The sequence below is a fragment of the Aspergillus bombycis genome (genome assembly GCF_001792695.1).
Source record: "Aspergillus bombycis strain NRRL26010 chromosome Unknown contig00012, whole genome shotgun sequence".
Taxonomy (NCBI): Eukaryota; Fungi; Ascomycota; class Eurotiomycetes; order Eurotiales; family Aspergillaceae; genus Aspergillus; species Aspergillus bombycis.
Window position 1 is genome coordinate 262,139 of NW_019170014.1, and position 17,217 is coordinate 279,355.

At 50.7% G+C, this 17,217-nt stretch overlaps 4 protein-coding genes across 4 annotated transcripts; 3 read left to right on the forward strand and 1 right to left on the reverse strand.

Annotated features, from left to right (window-relative positions):
- Positions 1-7: 7 nt before the first annotated feature.
- Positions 8-1,011, forward strand: ABOM_003165 (uncharacterized protein; the record flags this gene model as incomplete). Its single annotated transcript, XM_022530295.1, has 2 exons — positions 8-545; positions 611-1,011. 2 exons carry the CDS (start codon positions 8-10, stop codon positions 1,009-1,011), a joined length of 939 nt encoding a protein of 312 aa, XP_022392717.1.
- Positions 1,012-5,568: 4,557 nt separating this feature from the next.
- ABOM_003166 (class II aldolase/adducin domain protein) lies at positions 5,569-7,344 on the forward strand (the record flags this gene model as incomplete). The annotated part of the gene is made up of 6 exons (XM_022530296.1): positions 5,569-5,655; positions 5,744-6,056; positions 6,263-6,612; positions 6,662-6,829; positions 6,909-6,929; positions 6,988-7,344. The coding sequence occupies 6 exons, from the start codon at positions 5,569-5,571 to the stop codon at positions 7,342-7,344; spliced, it is 1,296 nt and encodes a 431-aa protein (XP_022392720.1).
- Positions 7,345-10,081: 2,737 nt separating this feature from the next.
- On the forward strand, positions 10,082-12,165 carry ABOM_003167 (siderochrome-iron transporter; the record flags this gene model as incomplete). The annotated part of the gene is made up of 6 exons (XM_022530297.1): positions 10,082-10,281; positions 10,354-10,377; positions 10,432-11,806; positions 11,868-11,884; positions 11,943-12,020; positions 12,075-12,165. 6 exons carry the CDS (start codon positions 10,082-10,084, stop codon positions 12,163-12,165), a joined length of 1,785 nt encoding a protein of 594 aa, XP_022392719.1.
- Positions 12,166-12,302: 137 nt separating this feature from the next.
- Positions 12,303-13,139, reverse strand: ABOM_003168 (esterase/lipase family protein; the record flags this gene model as incomplete). The annotated part of the gene is made up of 1 exon (XM_022530298.1): positions 12,303-13,139. One exon carries the CDS (start codon positions 13,137-13,139, stop codon positions 12,303-12,305), a length of 837 nt encoding a protein of 278 aa, XP_022392716.1.
- Positions 13,140-17,217: the final 4,078 nt, after the last annotated feature.

Below are 17,217 nucleotides of genomic sequence, written 5' to 3' on the forward strand. Positions count from 1 at the left end.
AGCTACAATGGCAATACGTTATCACCATAACAATACTGCTCTCGAGACTCTTACATTACAGCCTATCTCGAGGCTCGCTCCGTTTTCCGCTCTCATTATTTCGATAATACACGTCATCCTTTTTCTGGTACGGTATTATGTGTTAGAGGGGTTTCTCATAAAACGTCTCTATGGCTCTATCTATACGAACCTGAGTGAGGTGAACCGACGCGGGTTCATTAACCACCACATTGCCGGTCTGATGAAGATCCTAATTTTAATCGTCGCCGCATACCCTTTCCTCGAGGTGGTCATTGGGAAGGCATCCTTCCACACACCCTACGCACCTGGCTCCCGTGTGACAATGGGCGACATGCTGGTCGTGGTCGCTCAGATGCTCATTGGGATGTATGCGTTCGAGTTGATTTACCGCACTAAGCTGTCGCCTATCGCTGTGCTACATCACATCGGGACCATTGTCATTGGCCAGTCCGCAATCGCAATCAGCTTAGATTTGGCCCGAGAGCCAGATGCCGATATCGAGTTTGTCCTGTGTACCGTATGGGGTAAGTTATACGCTACCTGTCTCTATGATATTCTACAAACGTAGGCTTATATTGTCCTCTATCAGGTGCCTTCGACATCATATCAGAGTTCTTCCCCCACTTGGCCATCATTCTTTACCGCGTCTTCCCCCACCGCCACCGTTTCCTTAAACGCCTCTTCCTCCTATCGTGCATCACCACAGCCTTCGGGACAACCTGCGAAACCATTGTTATCTCCTTCCTGTTCGGCTCTCTGTGGGATCGATGGCAGATTGCCTTCAAGGTCGTCACCCCGCTACTTCATGTTGCCTTTTCTGCAGCCCAGGTCCACGGTAGCGTGGTCTTCTGGAAGATGTACAAGCGCCAACAACGGCTTGAGGAAGAGACGTCTGGATTCGATATCGAGAACGGGGATGTTCGTGAAATGCATGTTCACGCCGACAAGACGAAACTTGATTCTTCTGGGTCTACGGTCGCTATTGTATAGACCTTCCTCTGCAAATGATAGATTAGCTTGGTGTTTGGGGCGTTGTTGAATGCGGTGTGTTTGTGATAGATTACGAGTCTTACTGTACATCCTACATTGAATCTTACCTTTTCATCTAATTGTATACATAATTTATATCTTGGACAACCTGCTGCTACTGTTGTGCTACTATCATTCAAAGTGATCTCCGCCTGGAGAATATGAGTAGAAGGATACGTTTCGGGTTTAAAGGTATCCTACTGGAAAGTAGGCTGTTTTTGCTATCCTGGAAAACGCCTCTAGGGACTCATATCATAGTTGCAAGGAAACTTACAGTATGAAATGGAGGTTATCTTCGAGTAATATTGACCCTTTTTCATTCTTCTGTCGAGCGTTCCACTAGAGCTCTCCCTTCTCTATTCATTCTCGTTCGAAAACTACCTTCTTCCAAGGTCTTTTTAAACTAGCGTTTAGTACCCCCTGGGTTTGGTGGAGCTGCCTGAGTGTGCGCGTGTACGAGAACGCGGTTTATGAAGAATTGAGGCTTGGTTTCACATCTTATGTAAAATTGGGCAGATACTCTCGAGCACAGCAGACATTATATTAGCCTTTAAAGTTATGAGCAGCCTTCGGTAACAAAATCTACCGTGACGTGGTCCTTCCAGCAAGGCGGGCATAGCATCGCAGTTTGGTATTTGCTAGATAATAATCGGATATTGCTGCGTTATATTTGTGAGTGACTCAGATGGTTCATCACTGGGGGGTTAAAGTAGAGTGTCAGACAGTAATACGTACTAGTATAAGACCGGGGGCGTGGATATCAGTAGCGTGTGTTCAATGCAATGTAATTACATGAATGGCCGGCTCTCAACCCTTCCGGGCCCGTGGACTGGCCTTATTAATTCATTATGATATCCTATCAGCTGGTCTTCTGGTTCCTCCTCCAGGGGGGAAGCCTCCCCCATTTCGATGTCAACCTTGGGTAGGTTCACTGCCTATATCATTAGTGTACAACAGTCTTGTGCAGGTTTCACTTTTCAAGGGGGTTCGAGAAAAGAGCTGTGGAGGTAGGTAAGATCTCCAATCCTTATTTCCATGGCTCGCACAAAAGCTGCTGTCCTGAACGGCGGTCCTGGTGGAAGCGTATTCGAACGGTCTATTTGTGAAGTTTACCTCCTTGCATAGCTTGACTCACAGCGCACAGTATGGCCAGTGGATAAACACTCCAATCCTCCTCTCTCCAGGTTTAATACTAATGAGTCCCCAGGATACTTGTTTGTAATCCAAGGATACTGCTTCTTGAGCATATTCGCCGACTCGTGCATGGTACCCTTCGTAAACAACATACCACGACTGCCGCGATATGTAGTAATTATTCCGGGCCCTGGGGTGCGCGACCAACTTTCAAGTCGCCGTTCGTATCGAAGTCGTGAGGACGACCAGTGTACCCTTGGAATATCTCTATGTATCAGCTCCATAAAGAATTCTCCAAGTATTGTACCCGAATGGTAAGGGCAATAGATCTTGTATCGTACCCATGACCTAGAATCCAATGAGCGGTCACTGGACGGAACGTGCAATGCATGCTACCATTGCACCGGATTTCCTTTTTGTGGATATCGTGGTGTATATATCGAATATAAATGAGTACACTCGACAGAGAGCAGGTCATAAGCCCATTAATCTGACGTTCTAACCTCGCCTTGCATCATCATAGAAAAGGGAGTAGTCTGTCTTGCCGCCGATCATGTAGGGTTTGCCCCTGTATGGTCATTGTAGTTTCATTTGTCGTTCAAATTGCCAGTGAAGCGATTTGGAGGACTCGATAGCTGTAATTGATGCACAGTTTCCTTTGTCCTTTTATTGGCCGTGCTGATAGAACTCCTAGAGTTTCTTTCGAGCGAGCGTTGTCAGTAGCACTGCATCGACTCGAGCTCATGAAACAGTCTGTATCATGCACCACTCATGGATGGAAGAGATGCGATGTAGAATGCATGCTGAAACAGGTTCAATCCGTTCCTCAGACTTGTATGATGAGAGTGTGATGCATCGCACTCTGTCCAGTCTTGTTGAGTCCATCATCTTCCTAGTATTTCTAGGACCAGCGACAGCGGACGTCAGTTTCGATGAAGGCAGTGCGCATCTTGGTGCTAAAAGACCGGGTAACGCAAATGCTTTCGACATAGGACAACCCTCTGGCTTGGTAGGGAAATTATTATTCTGGCTTTTCACGTTAATTAATCTGTCTCAATAGCCATCCTCATCTTCCGCTGGATGAAACTATTTATTAGTTAGGTGAAGCATTATGGTCCATAACTCGGCCGGGTTCTATAGTTTCACTGTGGGTACAACGCATATGATATGAGCAACACTCGCCATGACTGCAGGGCTTGAACCATCACCTCGCCATAATTGGTGCTGAATAGGGCTGCGTAGTAGACCTCCGCATTTATAGGGTAAAATGAACCCTTGGTGGATTCCCAGCTTTGAGTCTCTTGAGTTGGAAGATAGATTTAATTAGTGCTCCAGACGACTTGGAAGTCATGATACATTTAATAAATAGCTAATATTCCCTAAACATACAGAAGTAAGTGACTTATTGATGCGAATTGTACCATTCAATAATTAGCAGTCGTGCGACAATGCAGCAGCGCATTCCCTTGGTCTGCATCTATCACCCCAGAGTCCAATTCATTGAACACCTTACCATTCCCTGTGAAAAGAACTGCACATTTATTCCATTGGTTGTGAAGGATTAAGCTTGCACCTCCTCACCGATCCATATCCAACTCGATCCAATGATGGTACTATAACCATATGATATCTAGTCAGCCAAAACAAGACTACGAGACCTAGCACACTGTCTTCACAAGCCTACTACTATCTTTTACAAATGCGGACGTTTATGCCTGTTGGTTTTAATATCAGTTCTAATCCTCAATGGTGCGGCCTGAATCTGCACCGCAAAGGGGAAAACCCCTCTCGGTAGCAGAGAAATTGGTGGAGGCAGAGCAGGAGGGGTTAATTGATAACCTGGCAAGAGATCTCAAGAACCATGTTTTTAGCCCAAGCTACCATGAGACATTGGAAGAACTTCAGGTGCCGGGCCCACCTATCGTGTCGGAAGCCCAGCACAGACAAGCTTCTGATAATAGTATCCCCCGGTATACCACGATCAAACAGAACACGCTGAACTTCTCTAGGGTAAATCCAGAAGCTGAACGTGCTGATCGGCTGGTGTACAGAGGCGAAATCTGGTGTCGCTATGGGAATTTCGTCAACAGTATGTCTGGATTCATTGGCACGATACCCTCGTGATGCACCTAATCTCATGTGTTCTTCGTTGCTGTTTATGAGTCGCTCTAGTGAGCATTACCGATGAAACATATGATGGTTCGTGATAAGTCACAGTTTCAGCAGAGGTTGATATAAGATCCTGCCCCCTCAGAGGCTATATTTAGAGCTGATACTTTTGTGGGCAGGGCTACCGTATCAAGTCTTGCAGCCGATGTGGATGATGGTGTTCTTCACGTACGCGGAATACCAGCCAGTGGGAAAACGATCCTATCCGAACTTCTAAGGGACTACTACCGCAAGCAAAGGAGGAAGGTGAATCTACTCAAGACATGGATGCTGCTGGACAGTTGCGAGGGCGATGACCCTTGAACTCAATTCCCCTCGTTCCTGCAAGAAAGGTATCCGACATCTAGTGCTCTAGGGCTTTTTTTTATGGGCATTTTATTCCATCCGCGGAGCGATCAACCTGGTCTTGGGGCGCGATCCTGGCGATTCAGGTAAACGGCATGGTCTTTCGTTCTCAAAGGTCATCATCACGCCCTCACGTACGAACCGGAGATATGCAAAAGTCCGACCATGCTCAGTAACCATGCACTCCATGATTCGAACAAAAGAATGGTCAAGATTATATGAGCATAACGTGAAGTCCTCATTATCCCCAGCTTACATGGGTAAGTCTGTCAGTCGGACATATCATAGACTTTGCAACAAGACAGATCACACCGCAAGTTTCTCTCGGGAATCGGGATCCATTTAGTAGCCAGGTTAGAGGGCATGGGCCTGATTTGAATATGAGTAAGCTGGTTTTGACATCGCATTTGCCTGTTTACCGCAATCTACTGCATCGTGAGTAAGTCCATTGGTCGGAATTTCCATCCCGTTGAGCTACCATAGTCTGGAACTCTTGGGGCACTGGACTCACGGTGAGGCCATCTATAAGCAAAGGGCTGTGCGGCCTTAGCGCGCGAGACCAGAAGCTGTGGGATGCGATGTGGCGATGCAACCAATGCCAATAGCTGTATTGTCATTATGCAGTCTATTATAGGCTTTACCTGGTAGAATTATGCTTGCATAATAGAACGTAAGCACTCGTACTCGTACTGGGGGAAGGTTCCAATGGTGTTCTGCCAGCTGTCCGAAAGACTAGTTCTTTGTCCCGCAGATTCAGCCTCACGCGAGAGACAGTGTTATCCCCCCCCCCCCCCTCCGACATTTCATAATCAGCTCGGCGTCTGGAACGGATACCATTACTAGTATATTGAAATAAACCACAAGTACATCATGGGCGAAAAGTCTTTGACCGGAGCATGTCTGTGTGGAAGGATCACCTACCGCGTGGATCTCCCCGCCGATGCGCCATCCCCCAAGGTACTTACGATCAACACCTCCCCCACCTATCGCCAGACTCCTGGACGATTTAGATCCGCCCTAAGCTAACATTTCTTGCTCACCCCAGGTTGCTCTCTGCCACTGTGAGGACTGCAAACGCAACACGGGCACGCCCTTCTCGTCGAATCTCCTCATCCCCAGGCCCACTTTTACCTACACGGCCGGAACCCCCAAGGTTTACGCCCATCCGTCGGGAGATCTGGGGAACGAACTCCAGCGGCACTTCTGTGGGGATTGTGGGTCCCCACTCATTACGCAGCCGGGGGGCAGAGGCACTGTCACTGTCAAGACGGGCACATTAGATGCCGAGTCTCGCGGCGATTTGGGCTTAGCATTGGAAATCTATTGCAAACGACGGGAGCCATGGGTGGATCAGATCGGTAGCGTGCCCAAGGCCGAGGCCATGCCGTAGCTTGTCTTGACTTGTCTTGACTTGTCTTGTCCTATCGGGAGATTTACGTATTGAAATGATGGCAGTATTATATGTCCATGATCGACCCTACTATGGCCCCTGTAGGATGGCGACGTAACTGGTATAGATCGAGGGCCAGCCTCGGGTTCTGCTCGGTAACTCTAATCTAATCAGGTTTTACCCCGCGTTCTTCATGGGTATCAGATAAGAACCTGGACGGCCACCTTTTCCTTCGCTCTGTTAAGGCACAGAGAGACAACTTCATCCCCATCTACCATCCGCACACACATACACACAAACCAGACAGCAACAGCAACATGGCGCCCCCCACCGCAACCGAGACCGCTCCCCCCATTACTCTCGAGGCCCGCCAATCCACCCAGGAAGCCGGCGCCGAGAAAGCCAAGGTGAAGATGAACATCCCGAGACCACCCGTATTCGACGACAAGATGAAAGAGCGTGAATACCTGAAGGGCCGACTGGCAGCGGCCTTCCGCATCTTCGGCAAGATGGATACGATGAGGGTAGGACCATCCTCCCCAACCCCACTACGATCGATGGGGTAGAACGTAGGATATGAACGGGCAAGCTTACGATATACATCACCGGAACACAGGCGTGGCCGGCCACATCACCCTTCGCGACCCCGTCGACCCTAGCACATTCTGGGTGAATCCATTCGGTGTCGCCTTCTCTCAGATCAAGGCCTCGGATCTCATCCTGGTCAACCACGCCGGAGAGGTCATCGATGGCGGTCCATGCCGACTGCTCAACGCCGCCGCCTTCATGATCCACTCGGCCACTGGATATTATCACGCAGGACGCCTGTGCCTTTTACAATGTCAGCGGTCCCCGCACACATCTTGGTCCGGTCCCTCCATGGCTGACTCTTGGTACAGGATCACGTCGTCTACAAGCAATTCAACGGCATCGTCCTCGCGGAGGAAGAAGGAAAGAATATCGCCGCCGCACTGGGCGACAAGAAGGCGGCTCTATTGCAGAATCACGGTCTCCTAACGGTCGGCAACACGATCGAGGAGACCGTGTTTTGGTTCGTGAGCTTGGAAAAGTGTTGCTATGCACAGTTACTAGCGGATGCGGCGGCGGCGGGACGAGGCGGACAGACGATCAAGGTGGACGATGCCGACGCTGCCTTCACGTACAAATCTGTGGGGACGCGGTTGGCGGGTTATTTCAGTGCGAAACCGCTGTTTGATGTGATCCATGAAGAGACGAAGGGAGCGTATTTGAACTAGCCGGCTTGTTTATACTCTCCAGGATGTCTTGATGAATGTGTCTTCTTTTCTTCGAAGCAGTGTCTATTTCCGACTGATATAATACACGACAAAACTATCTTGGTTTCACTTTGTATTTTTCAATAACCGTAGAACATCTTATAAGATTGAGATAAATCGTTGCTGTATGTTATTCGGTATAGCATGAAATGAGCGAACACATTACACACAAGGTCGGTGGGGATTGAGTAGTTGAGTATGGAGAGCGCGAACAAGCTGGGACTGCAGTGAGCTTCCCGGTTCATCATAGGGAGGAATAAAAGGTTCAAACACTACAAAGCAGATAGAAAGAAGAAAGCAATAGCAAAAAGCTTCCATGGTGGACATAACTAGAGTTACATCAACCTGGAGTGTGCATTTCGAGAGCGAGCGAAATATGACCTTCCCAGCCATCAAGCCCTGTGCGAGCACAAGGTTCAACATGAAAGAAAAGATGGTTGATATTCGCGTTTGCTACGAATCAATTGCTTAAGTAGTTACAGTCACCCAGTTGCAGCTCGCCACGTTCCACATCCCTCCTATATCCAATAGTCAAGATATCACCTTCGGCCGTTGGAGCACTGACCCACTGCGCGAGCCATTCCATTTCCCACGCTGCCAGCAACTCGATATGTGCGTCATACCTCAGAGTGAGAAACGATGCATCCCTTTGGGCCCTCCTTCGCAATGTAATATTCATGCTATTACATCATCTCAGGCTGCGGTCTTGCTCAGATAATGGTGTTGGGAAATCATCCTCCAACATTACCAGGTAGTTTGCAAAGTCTCTCACGGTCTTATCGGGGTGCTGTCGAGCGAGAGTCCATCGATGGCGGGCCATCCTCGGGGTTGCAGGCCTTGCGATTTGATGAAGTAGAAAGAAGCAGAACTCGTCCAAGCCCACTCGACCCGGCATATGGCGTCCACTCATCGAGAACAAGGCGCGATAGATGCCTCTTTGCTTCAGCAATCTTTTTTTTTATCGACAGCAAAAAGCCATTGGTGTTCACGAAAGAACCCCCGCAGGTTGCTGACTACGGGATATATGAAATATCGATCCCGCCCGCATTACCTTCCGGATACGGGGAACTTTGGCACCTCTGCCCCCGTCGTTGATCTGATGTTACCACTAGCGTTATTATCACCGGTAACTGGTTCGGGTCTCGAGTCCGACGGCTTCGCATTTAGCCTTTCTTATCCACTGGGATGGTACTACCTGTTGTCAGTGGAGTAGGTGTATGCAATCGATTGAAGGAGCGACCGCCAGTCGGTGTTCGTGATTCTGTCGCATGAAGGCGGTGTTGAGCGTCGGCCAACAATCGGTTCTCGCGAGCAATCGCATTGCGTAGGTTCCATATTTTGCGTTAACGGATGTTGCAGACGGAGGATCTCTGCGGTGGTGTCGGCCTGGTCTTCTGGGATTACCGAATTCGCGGCCATGGCGTCAGTCATGCGACAGACACAATCAAGTCAATATCGAGGTCGGTTGTTCGAGGCGTGGTCCCCGTGGATACCAAGCAGGTCGGATAGGGAGTAATTCAGCAGTTCCATGAGGGACAGCGACAGATGCTCATTGGGAAGGGAATTGAAGTGTGTCCAGTTCGATTGATGGTATTCATTAACCTCTATTTCTTCCCACGCGTCCGCCCTGACGTCACGTGTGCCGGGCGTGTGGTCGGATTGCCCTTTCGGGTTAAATTACGGCGTCGGTCTCATTGGCCAATGGAATGGCCTGACGGTTGGAGACCTGAGGTATGATTCATCGACACCTTGCAGGGCTCCTGTCATGATCCAAGTCCTCTCAAATCAATGTACGGTCCCTGTCCCTGTCCTGTAGCAGATAATTTTCCATCGAGTCGGGCCGATTCGGAGGATACCATGCATGAGAGATGCATCAGCCAGCATCTGGGTCTCCACCCATTCAGCTTGGAGCGGTTCATGCGCAGTACTAGCGAGACCGGGGATGTGCAATCCAGAGCTGAGCTTCCTTGCTTAGTTGAATGCCACTTGGAGACAATCAAGGAAGCAAATAGAACAGGGGAAAACGAACAAGAAAACAGAAATTTTCATGACCGCCGTCCATCCCGAATTAACGAGATAGGGCTAATCAGTCCGGAAACGGCAATTCTCTTGGCAAGCTGAGGGACAGACAATCAGAATACTACTGCGTCCTCTAGTCTACTACTAGTAGAGTTTAGTCCGATACTCGCAACGGCACTTCAAGAACGAGTCTCGAGCCGATTGTCGCGGTGCCAATGAATCCAATGAATGACGCTGTACACTCTGGGAGGAGGAGGGATGATCGTTTCGCAGAAGATGGGACGTCGATCCGGATGTGATCGACGGCATCAGCGACCGTTCAGCAGACTGCTTGCCAAGGGATTGGCACAACCCCTCACTGGAGAACGAGTCCTACGACCTTAGTAACTAGTACTACTCCTAACTAATCTGACCGTGTCGATCATTCAACCAACTGACTTTGCAAACCCTGCCTGCTTTCTTCATCACTCCCCCATTCATCCAAGCTTCCAATCACTCTCTTTTTCCCCCTCCCCCCAATTTCTCTCTTTTTTCCCCTTCTCCACTTCGCCCGACCTTATCATCTACACACAGCCCCCCCCCGGTTGTAATGATGAGAATAGTGTTGCGCAAGCAGTAGTTATCTAGAAACGATCTCCCGTCTACCACCGGTGTTGCACGGGTGGTACTCGTCGCCAACATGTGGACTGCGTGGAGACGGTTTTTCCATGCGTCGGCGAACGACGATGCGTCCAGTCCCTCCTCGCTGTACGACGAGAAATGCGGCGGGCTCGACATCAACGTCACGGAATCCAGTCCGCCAAAAGCGACTGGCGCGGTCAAAATCGAGGCCGTGGAAGCTGTGGGCGGCCGGAAGGGACGATATCTCCTCTATATCGGGTATGTCCTGCCACAATCCTCTACTAGTACTACGATTCATCTCCCAAATGCTAACCATGTCATACCGTACAGCTTGGTCATGGTTATGGTCATCTTGTGGGTCTTGCGGGGATCTGCCACGCCCTCTGGGTAGCTCTAACATCTGTGTAGTGAACTGGACAACTCCACCGTAGGGACTTATCGCAACTTCGCGACATCCGACTTCAAACATCTTTCCGTGCTGGCCACGCTCAACACGGCGGCCAGTATCATTACCGCCGTCAGTAAACCGCCGATAGCCAAAGTCTCGGACGTCTTGGGGCGGGCCGAGGCATACATCTTTACCATCACATGCTACATTCTGTCGTACATCCTCTGTGCATCGTCCCAGACGTTCAGCATCTATGCGGGTGGCTACGTCTTCTATTCCGTCGGCCAGGCCGGTACGGCCATCCTCAACTCCACCGTCGTGTCGGACATCTCGTCCATGCGCTGGCGCGGCTTTGTCTACAACATCCTGTACATTCCCTTCCTGATCACGCCCTGGGTGTCGGCATTCATCGTCGACAGCGTCGTCAATGGCATCGGATGGCGCTGGGGGATTGGCATGTTCGCCATCTTGATGCCCTTCTGCGCCAGTTTCATCATTGTCACCCTCCTCGTGTTCGAACGACGGGCCAAGCGGTCGGGCCTCATCCTGACGGAGAAACTGAATCTCTTCACCTTCTGCTCGCGCATCGATCTGGGCGGCATCATCCTGTTGAGTGGCGGATTTGCGTTGGTCCTGATCCCCATCACTCTGGCCGCCACGACATCCGATTGCTGGAAGACTCCGTGGGTCGACGCCTTGATTGTGCTGGGGGGCATCGCCCTGGCCTGTCTGTATCCGTACGAGAAATACTGCGCCCGCCACCCGGTCGTCCCCACCCACTACTTCCGTACCTTGTCCGTGGTGGTCTCTATGGCCTTGGCATGCGTGGACAACATCGGGTTCGGAACCACCCAGACCTACCTGTACGTCTGGTCCATGGTGTCCCACAACTTCTCGCCCCGCGATGCCCAGTTTCTCAACTACACCAACAGCGTCATGCAGGCGTTGGTGGGGATGGGCACCGGGCTGCTCATGTATCGGCTCCGGTCGTACAAATGGATCGGGGTGGTCGGCGCCGCGATTCGCATGGTCGGGTACGGCGTCATGGTCCGTCTGCGCACAAACGAGAGCTCCGTTGCGGAACTGTTCATCGTCCAGCTGATCCAGGGTGCGGGTAGCGGGATGATCGAGACGATCGTAATCGTCGCCGCTCAGATCTCCGTGGCTCATGCCGAGCTGGCCCAGGTCACGTCGCTCATCCTGCTCGGATCGTTCTTGGGCAATGGCATCGGCTCGGCCATCGCCGGGGCCATCTACTCCAACCAACTGCGTGACCGGCTGCGTTTGCATCTGGGACACAGCGTCGACGAGGCTACCGTCGTCCGTCTGTACAACTCCATTACAGACACGCTGCCCACGTGGGGGACGCCAGAGCGAAATGCTGTCAACCGAGCTGTACGTTCACCTGGTCTTCGTTTGCTGTGTGACTCGAAGCTCTTCGCTAACCTTCTTTCAGTATTCCGATGTCATGGGGTATGTCGTTTTGGGGAAGGGGAGGTGATGATTCAATAACGCATACTGACTGTCGCAGGTACATCACGATCGCCGCGCTGGCGCTTTCCGCGCCCGTCGTGATCCTCTCTCTACTACTACCGAATAAGAGGCTCGGGTATGCACATGTCCCTCGCCCTGTTTACAATCCTTTGCTCTAACCAACCTGCAGCGACGGACACAATCTGGTCCAAGACAACCAAAGCGACGATTCCCGTTCCTCCGACGAAACCCTGGTGGATGAAAAGACCTGCGCCCGATAATTCTAATGCCACGACCTGTGCGATGCTGATGCTGATGACTATACATTAATGTGTGTACATATGGGACTATATATAGTTTTGGGATCCCTAGACTAGGAACATTACTCTCCCGCTTCCGTTTTTTCAACCCCCCGCAATCAAATCTTTCCTGGCGACCCAAGCACACAGAAGAAGTCCCTGTCCGGCGTGCTATCGAGGGCATTCTTAACCAGGTTCCAGACGTTCAGATCATACGCCTCGCCGATATGTCCCACGGGGTCGAGGGGACACTTGTCCTGCACGTACATGTTGTGGGCGCCGTCCACCCACGACGTCGAATGCGGCGTAACCATCTCATCGTACTTCGAGACAATGACCGTGAGGGTGTTTCCGGGCTGCAGGATGGGCTGGCCATCATTCAATCGCTGCACGGCAGCCCCGTCGGGACCCAGATCGTCACACGCGGGACAGCCAAACGTGCTCAGCACCTCCCCCACAACTTCCCGGGAAACATTTCCGAAGAGGTATGCGAGATTGTACAGGCCGCCGAAATTCGTGCCTCCCGTTGGGGGAGCGATCGCCACGATCTTATCGACGAGGTCCGAGACCCCCCCGAATTTCGGGACGTAGAGCGATTGGAATCCGCCCTCGGAATGCCCGACCAGATCGACCTTCTTGGCGCCTGTTTTCTCCGCGACTTCGCGGATGTACGCGGCGATCTCGCCGGAGGATTCGCTGATGGCGCGCAGGCCGCCCAGCAGCGGGAAGCCGTCGTAGGCGCCGTAGGTTTGCGCGTAGGTGCAGTAGCCTTGGGTTTGGAGCCAGTATTGCAGGAAATTCAGGTCTTCGTAGTAGGTGGCGCCCAGACCGTGGAGGAGGACGACCGGGTTCGGGTGCTCCTCTGTCAGCTCGCAGTCGAAGTCATTGATGCCAAACAATGCCGCCGCCGAGGGGGCGAGCAGGGCGGCCAGGGGAAGGAGGGAGTGTAACTTCATTGTGGCTAATTATAGTAATCCAATTGTCTTCCAAGGAGTGTGGGTATGCAGGCTCAGTGAAGGTGTATATACAAACAAAGGAAATAGGGGGATGATGAATGTCTACAAACGAGGGAAGTGTAGTAGTGAATCGCGACCCATTCCAGGGACCATGTCGCCTTTTAAACTAAAAAAGGAATGAAAATGAAAATGAAAAAAACAAAGCACCACAGAAAAGCGCACCGACCAACATGCCTCAGCTGGAGTGGACCTCGCATCGTGGAAAAAAAAGAAAAGAAAAGAAAAAAAAAAAAAAAAAAAACCCAAATAGATTATGGATCGGATCAGGAGAATAGCGATCGGCTTCAGGAACCATACAAATGCATTCCTGCGGAGTGGAGTCTGCGATCCAAACTCAGCGCTAACCGATTAGGGCCGCCGCTATTCCACACTATTGGAAATTGTTTGAGCTGTTCCTTGCATGGCATTGGCTGGAGCCTTCGCTGGGGGTTGAAAAGTAAGACAGGTGACAGGTGCATTTCCTGTCCGCTCTCCAGTTGTCTGTTGAATGTTGAAGTTGAGTGAATGGAACCCGACATCTCACGGCGGGGAATTCAAGGCAGGTGAATGACAGTCACGTTCCAGTTTCTCCCGGCGGGGTATATATTGCTCCATCTTTCCTCGACTGACACCTCTCGTCTTCATCAAGTCTCGTCGCTGTATTGAATCACTTGCTTTTCTACCATGACTGCCAGGGCAGCAACTGCACCGACTGAATGGAGTCCAGTATCCTCATAGACTTCCCAGCCAGCCAGCAGTAATGTCAGCTCAAAACACGAGAACCGGATCCACAGCCATCGCCAATCAAGCAACAAACCCCTCACATAGACAGTTGCTGGAACCACTTTACCTTATTGGCGACACTCGATCCTTCGTGATGTATACTCTGCCTCCTACACGTGCGGTTAGATAAGTCATGGTGGCTATATATACTCGCTATCTCGTGCTGCCACCTCCGCTGAGGTACTTAGCGGCGCAAGCTTCATCCAGTTGATCCAGGACCGAATAAAAGCAAAGCCTCGAGCATCTTTAGGTAGGAAGTGTTATCTGTCCAGCGAAATACAGCATGTTAACTTTCTTTCTTAGCAAGGAGTGATCACAAACAGTAGCATCCACTGTTCTTTTCAGATGAAGCAACCATCATGCCCGGATTCTAGACATTGCCTACCCATTGTCCTCTGCACTTTGGCTTTTCATGTCCACGTCGGTCCTGCTATCGCTACGGAATGGGAGACGGTCCAAACGATGGCGGAAACAGTGATTCTCCCATGGGCAACAGTTCTAAACCTCCCACTTGACAGGATACCACTGAGATCTGGACCTGAGCCGAGACTATGCAACAGACCCCTCAGCTCAACTAGGAGCTTAAGACTGTTACAAACCACGACCAGTCAGCAATGATTTCGTTCATTGAGCAACAACGTCTTCTGGATGATGGCTTGGAATGATTGAACTTCCACGCAGACTTTGCCACCAGCATCGGGTTTGAACGAGAATCAGCGCAAGGCGCTTAACAAACTCCAAATCACCCCCGGTCCCATTTGACTGCGCCATGGTACCCCGGTACCAGGAAAACATTCAGGCTACTGCAGGTCTTACGGAACCTATTGGCGTTGAAGTTGCGCAGGGTATTCGCGACTGGGCGGTGAATGTGTCCAACACCCGCTCCATCTTATGGCTTACCGTCGTAAAACACTGTGCTCATCAACGCACAGATGTCCGGGTGCATACGGTGTTGGATCTCCAGCATATGGACGCCAAGCCCGGCTAGGACGAGGCGGGTGAACAGGGAGAGAGCCTAGTGCGCGGAGAGAGGATTGTCAGCAGGGCCCGACAGTGTAAGGGACTTCAGCTGATGGTGATCTCCGACCAGCAGCGTGACCCGGTTATAATAGAATCCGAAGATCGGCCAGAGCTTCGGTTCGAACAACTTTATATACGTATCGACCGCAATAACAGTGGGATTGATAACAGAGTACAGGGTAAACTGGCTACTCGCAAAGAGAGGGGCGACGATGACCTTAGCCCTCTTTAGGGCTGCGCCTGTTGACTAGGCCGTGCCCGTGGAGGAAGCCGTGCCAACTGACAAAACCACACCTCCCGTGGACGATAACCTCCTAAATAAGATCACGTTTGCTTACACGTTGTGAAAATTCCACGAGGAATAAACCACGACCCCAGCTGGGCTCGCTGATAAACGGGTGGCACATATCCAGTTGAGTCTTGGACACTGTATACCTCAACTGGCGGGTATAATTCTCTGTGCCTGAAGTGAGCCAGAGAATCACCGCACTTTCGCTGAATACTTTGATCAGTATCAGTGTGACGAGCTTGACCCGGAAACCATGATACAGTTTCGTGCGGCAACTAAAGATCTGGTCATACAGTGGATTATATCTGGCCGACCCTGGCGGCGGTGCCCTGGGGCAGTTGAGTCCCATGAAATATCTGTTTCGGTGTGAATTGCATGATACCGCACCACGATGGCGTCTCGCTTAGTCTCGCTTCTCACAAGCCTGTCCATCAGTTGGGCAATATTGTTCATGACGCTGGTAGAGCAGTGATCAGTATCTGATGCAGGGGTTCCATCTCTCAGTTCGAGTACAGGAGCCCCGGCGGCGACAAATGCCATCCTTCAAGCCAGGGTTCAGGCCATCCAGTTAAAGCTGGTCACCAGTGATAAGCCTTTCTGCGCCCAGATTAACGGACTCCGTGAAACGCAGAGATCCGCCCGAACTTACTGGGGGGCCCTGCTGGCCAATGAACTCTGTCGAGAGAGATCCTCTACCATCAATATGTACTGAACCATTGCCGAGGACTTTTCTGAGAACTTTGCTATCAGGATGGGGTTTAATATCAAACAACAGCAGATATTTGGCGAGCTCCAAGCTTTTTCTGGCCGGATTGGATTGCTCTATAGCCCCCCGGGGACTGGTAAAATATTTTGGATACTGCGTGTTCTTCTATTTATAATGTACCCGAATATCCGCCGAAGACAACCACATCCTTAATTCACTAACGTTTACCCACACGGTATTCGATTTCTCCATGATACCCAAGTCGTCAAAGACTCTCTGGTCGATGACCTTGCACGATGCAAGCACAATATTTACCATAGTGGTAATCAGCCTTTCGAGCGGTCATAATCTTCAACAAGGGGCCGCTTTTACTACCCAATGTTTATTGAAGGGGCTACCTCTGATGATGTCTATCGTGACTTCGGCTTCGTACATATCCCGCCCACAAGCGTTCCGCTGGTGAGTGAAGATGCTTGGTATTTGGGATGATACGGTCATGGACAGTATGCCACTATTCAACACCTAAAGTTGGCAGCCAATAACGACGGACAATTCAAGAGGGCTTCCACCAACCCACCATGAACAGAGTGCAGCTCAGGCGAAAGTGACAACCCACTTACATCCACATCGCCCATCCCACAATACCCAAGAGACCTTTGCTAAAGCATCAGTAACTCTCTCAAACGGGACCAGGTCACGTACCCTGGAGTCGGGCTATGAAGTCTCAAAGACTATCGTGGACGGGCTCACTCCTATGGAACACCGGGTGATTGAAGACATGCAACTTTGCGATACTCATGTATCGCGTTTAATCTGCATGCCCGCATTATTTTATATAATCGATATCATCGATCACTTGAGGTCCCCGTGGTACAGATACCTACAACAAAGCGAGACGATGTGATTGAAGCCTTCCAGGACCGGCCTGCGGGCGAGTTGTATAACAATAATAAGCAGGCGCCAGATATTCTTATTAGTCCGCAGCTTTTCGAATATTTCCGAAAGAACGGCTAGACCACATGACGATGCAGGTCTCGTGCTTTCAACCGCCAAACGAGAACTTGAACATCGCCAGTACAAACCACTAAGTAACCGGCTCTTATCAAGTTACGATATCACCTGTATGCGACTCCTTTCCCTCTTTGGAACACACGCGAGCAGTATAGCTGCCCTCAATCACCCGATTATCGCCCCAGACGGGAAATGCACAGACAGGAGAGTGGCGAAACCACCAGCTTCTG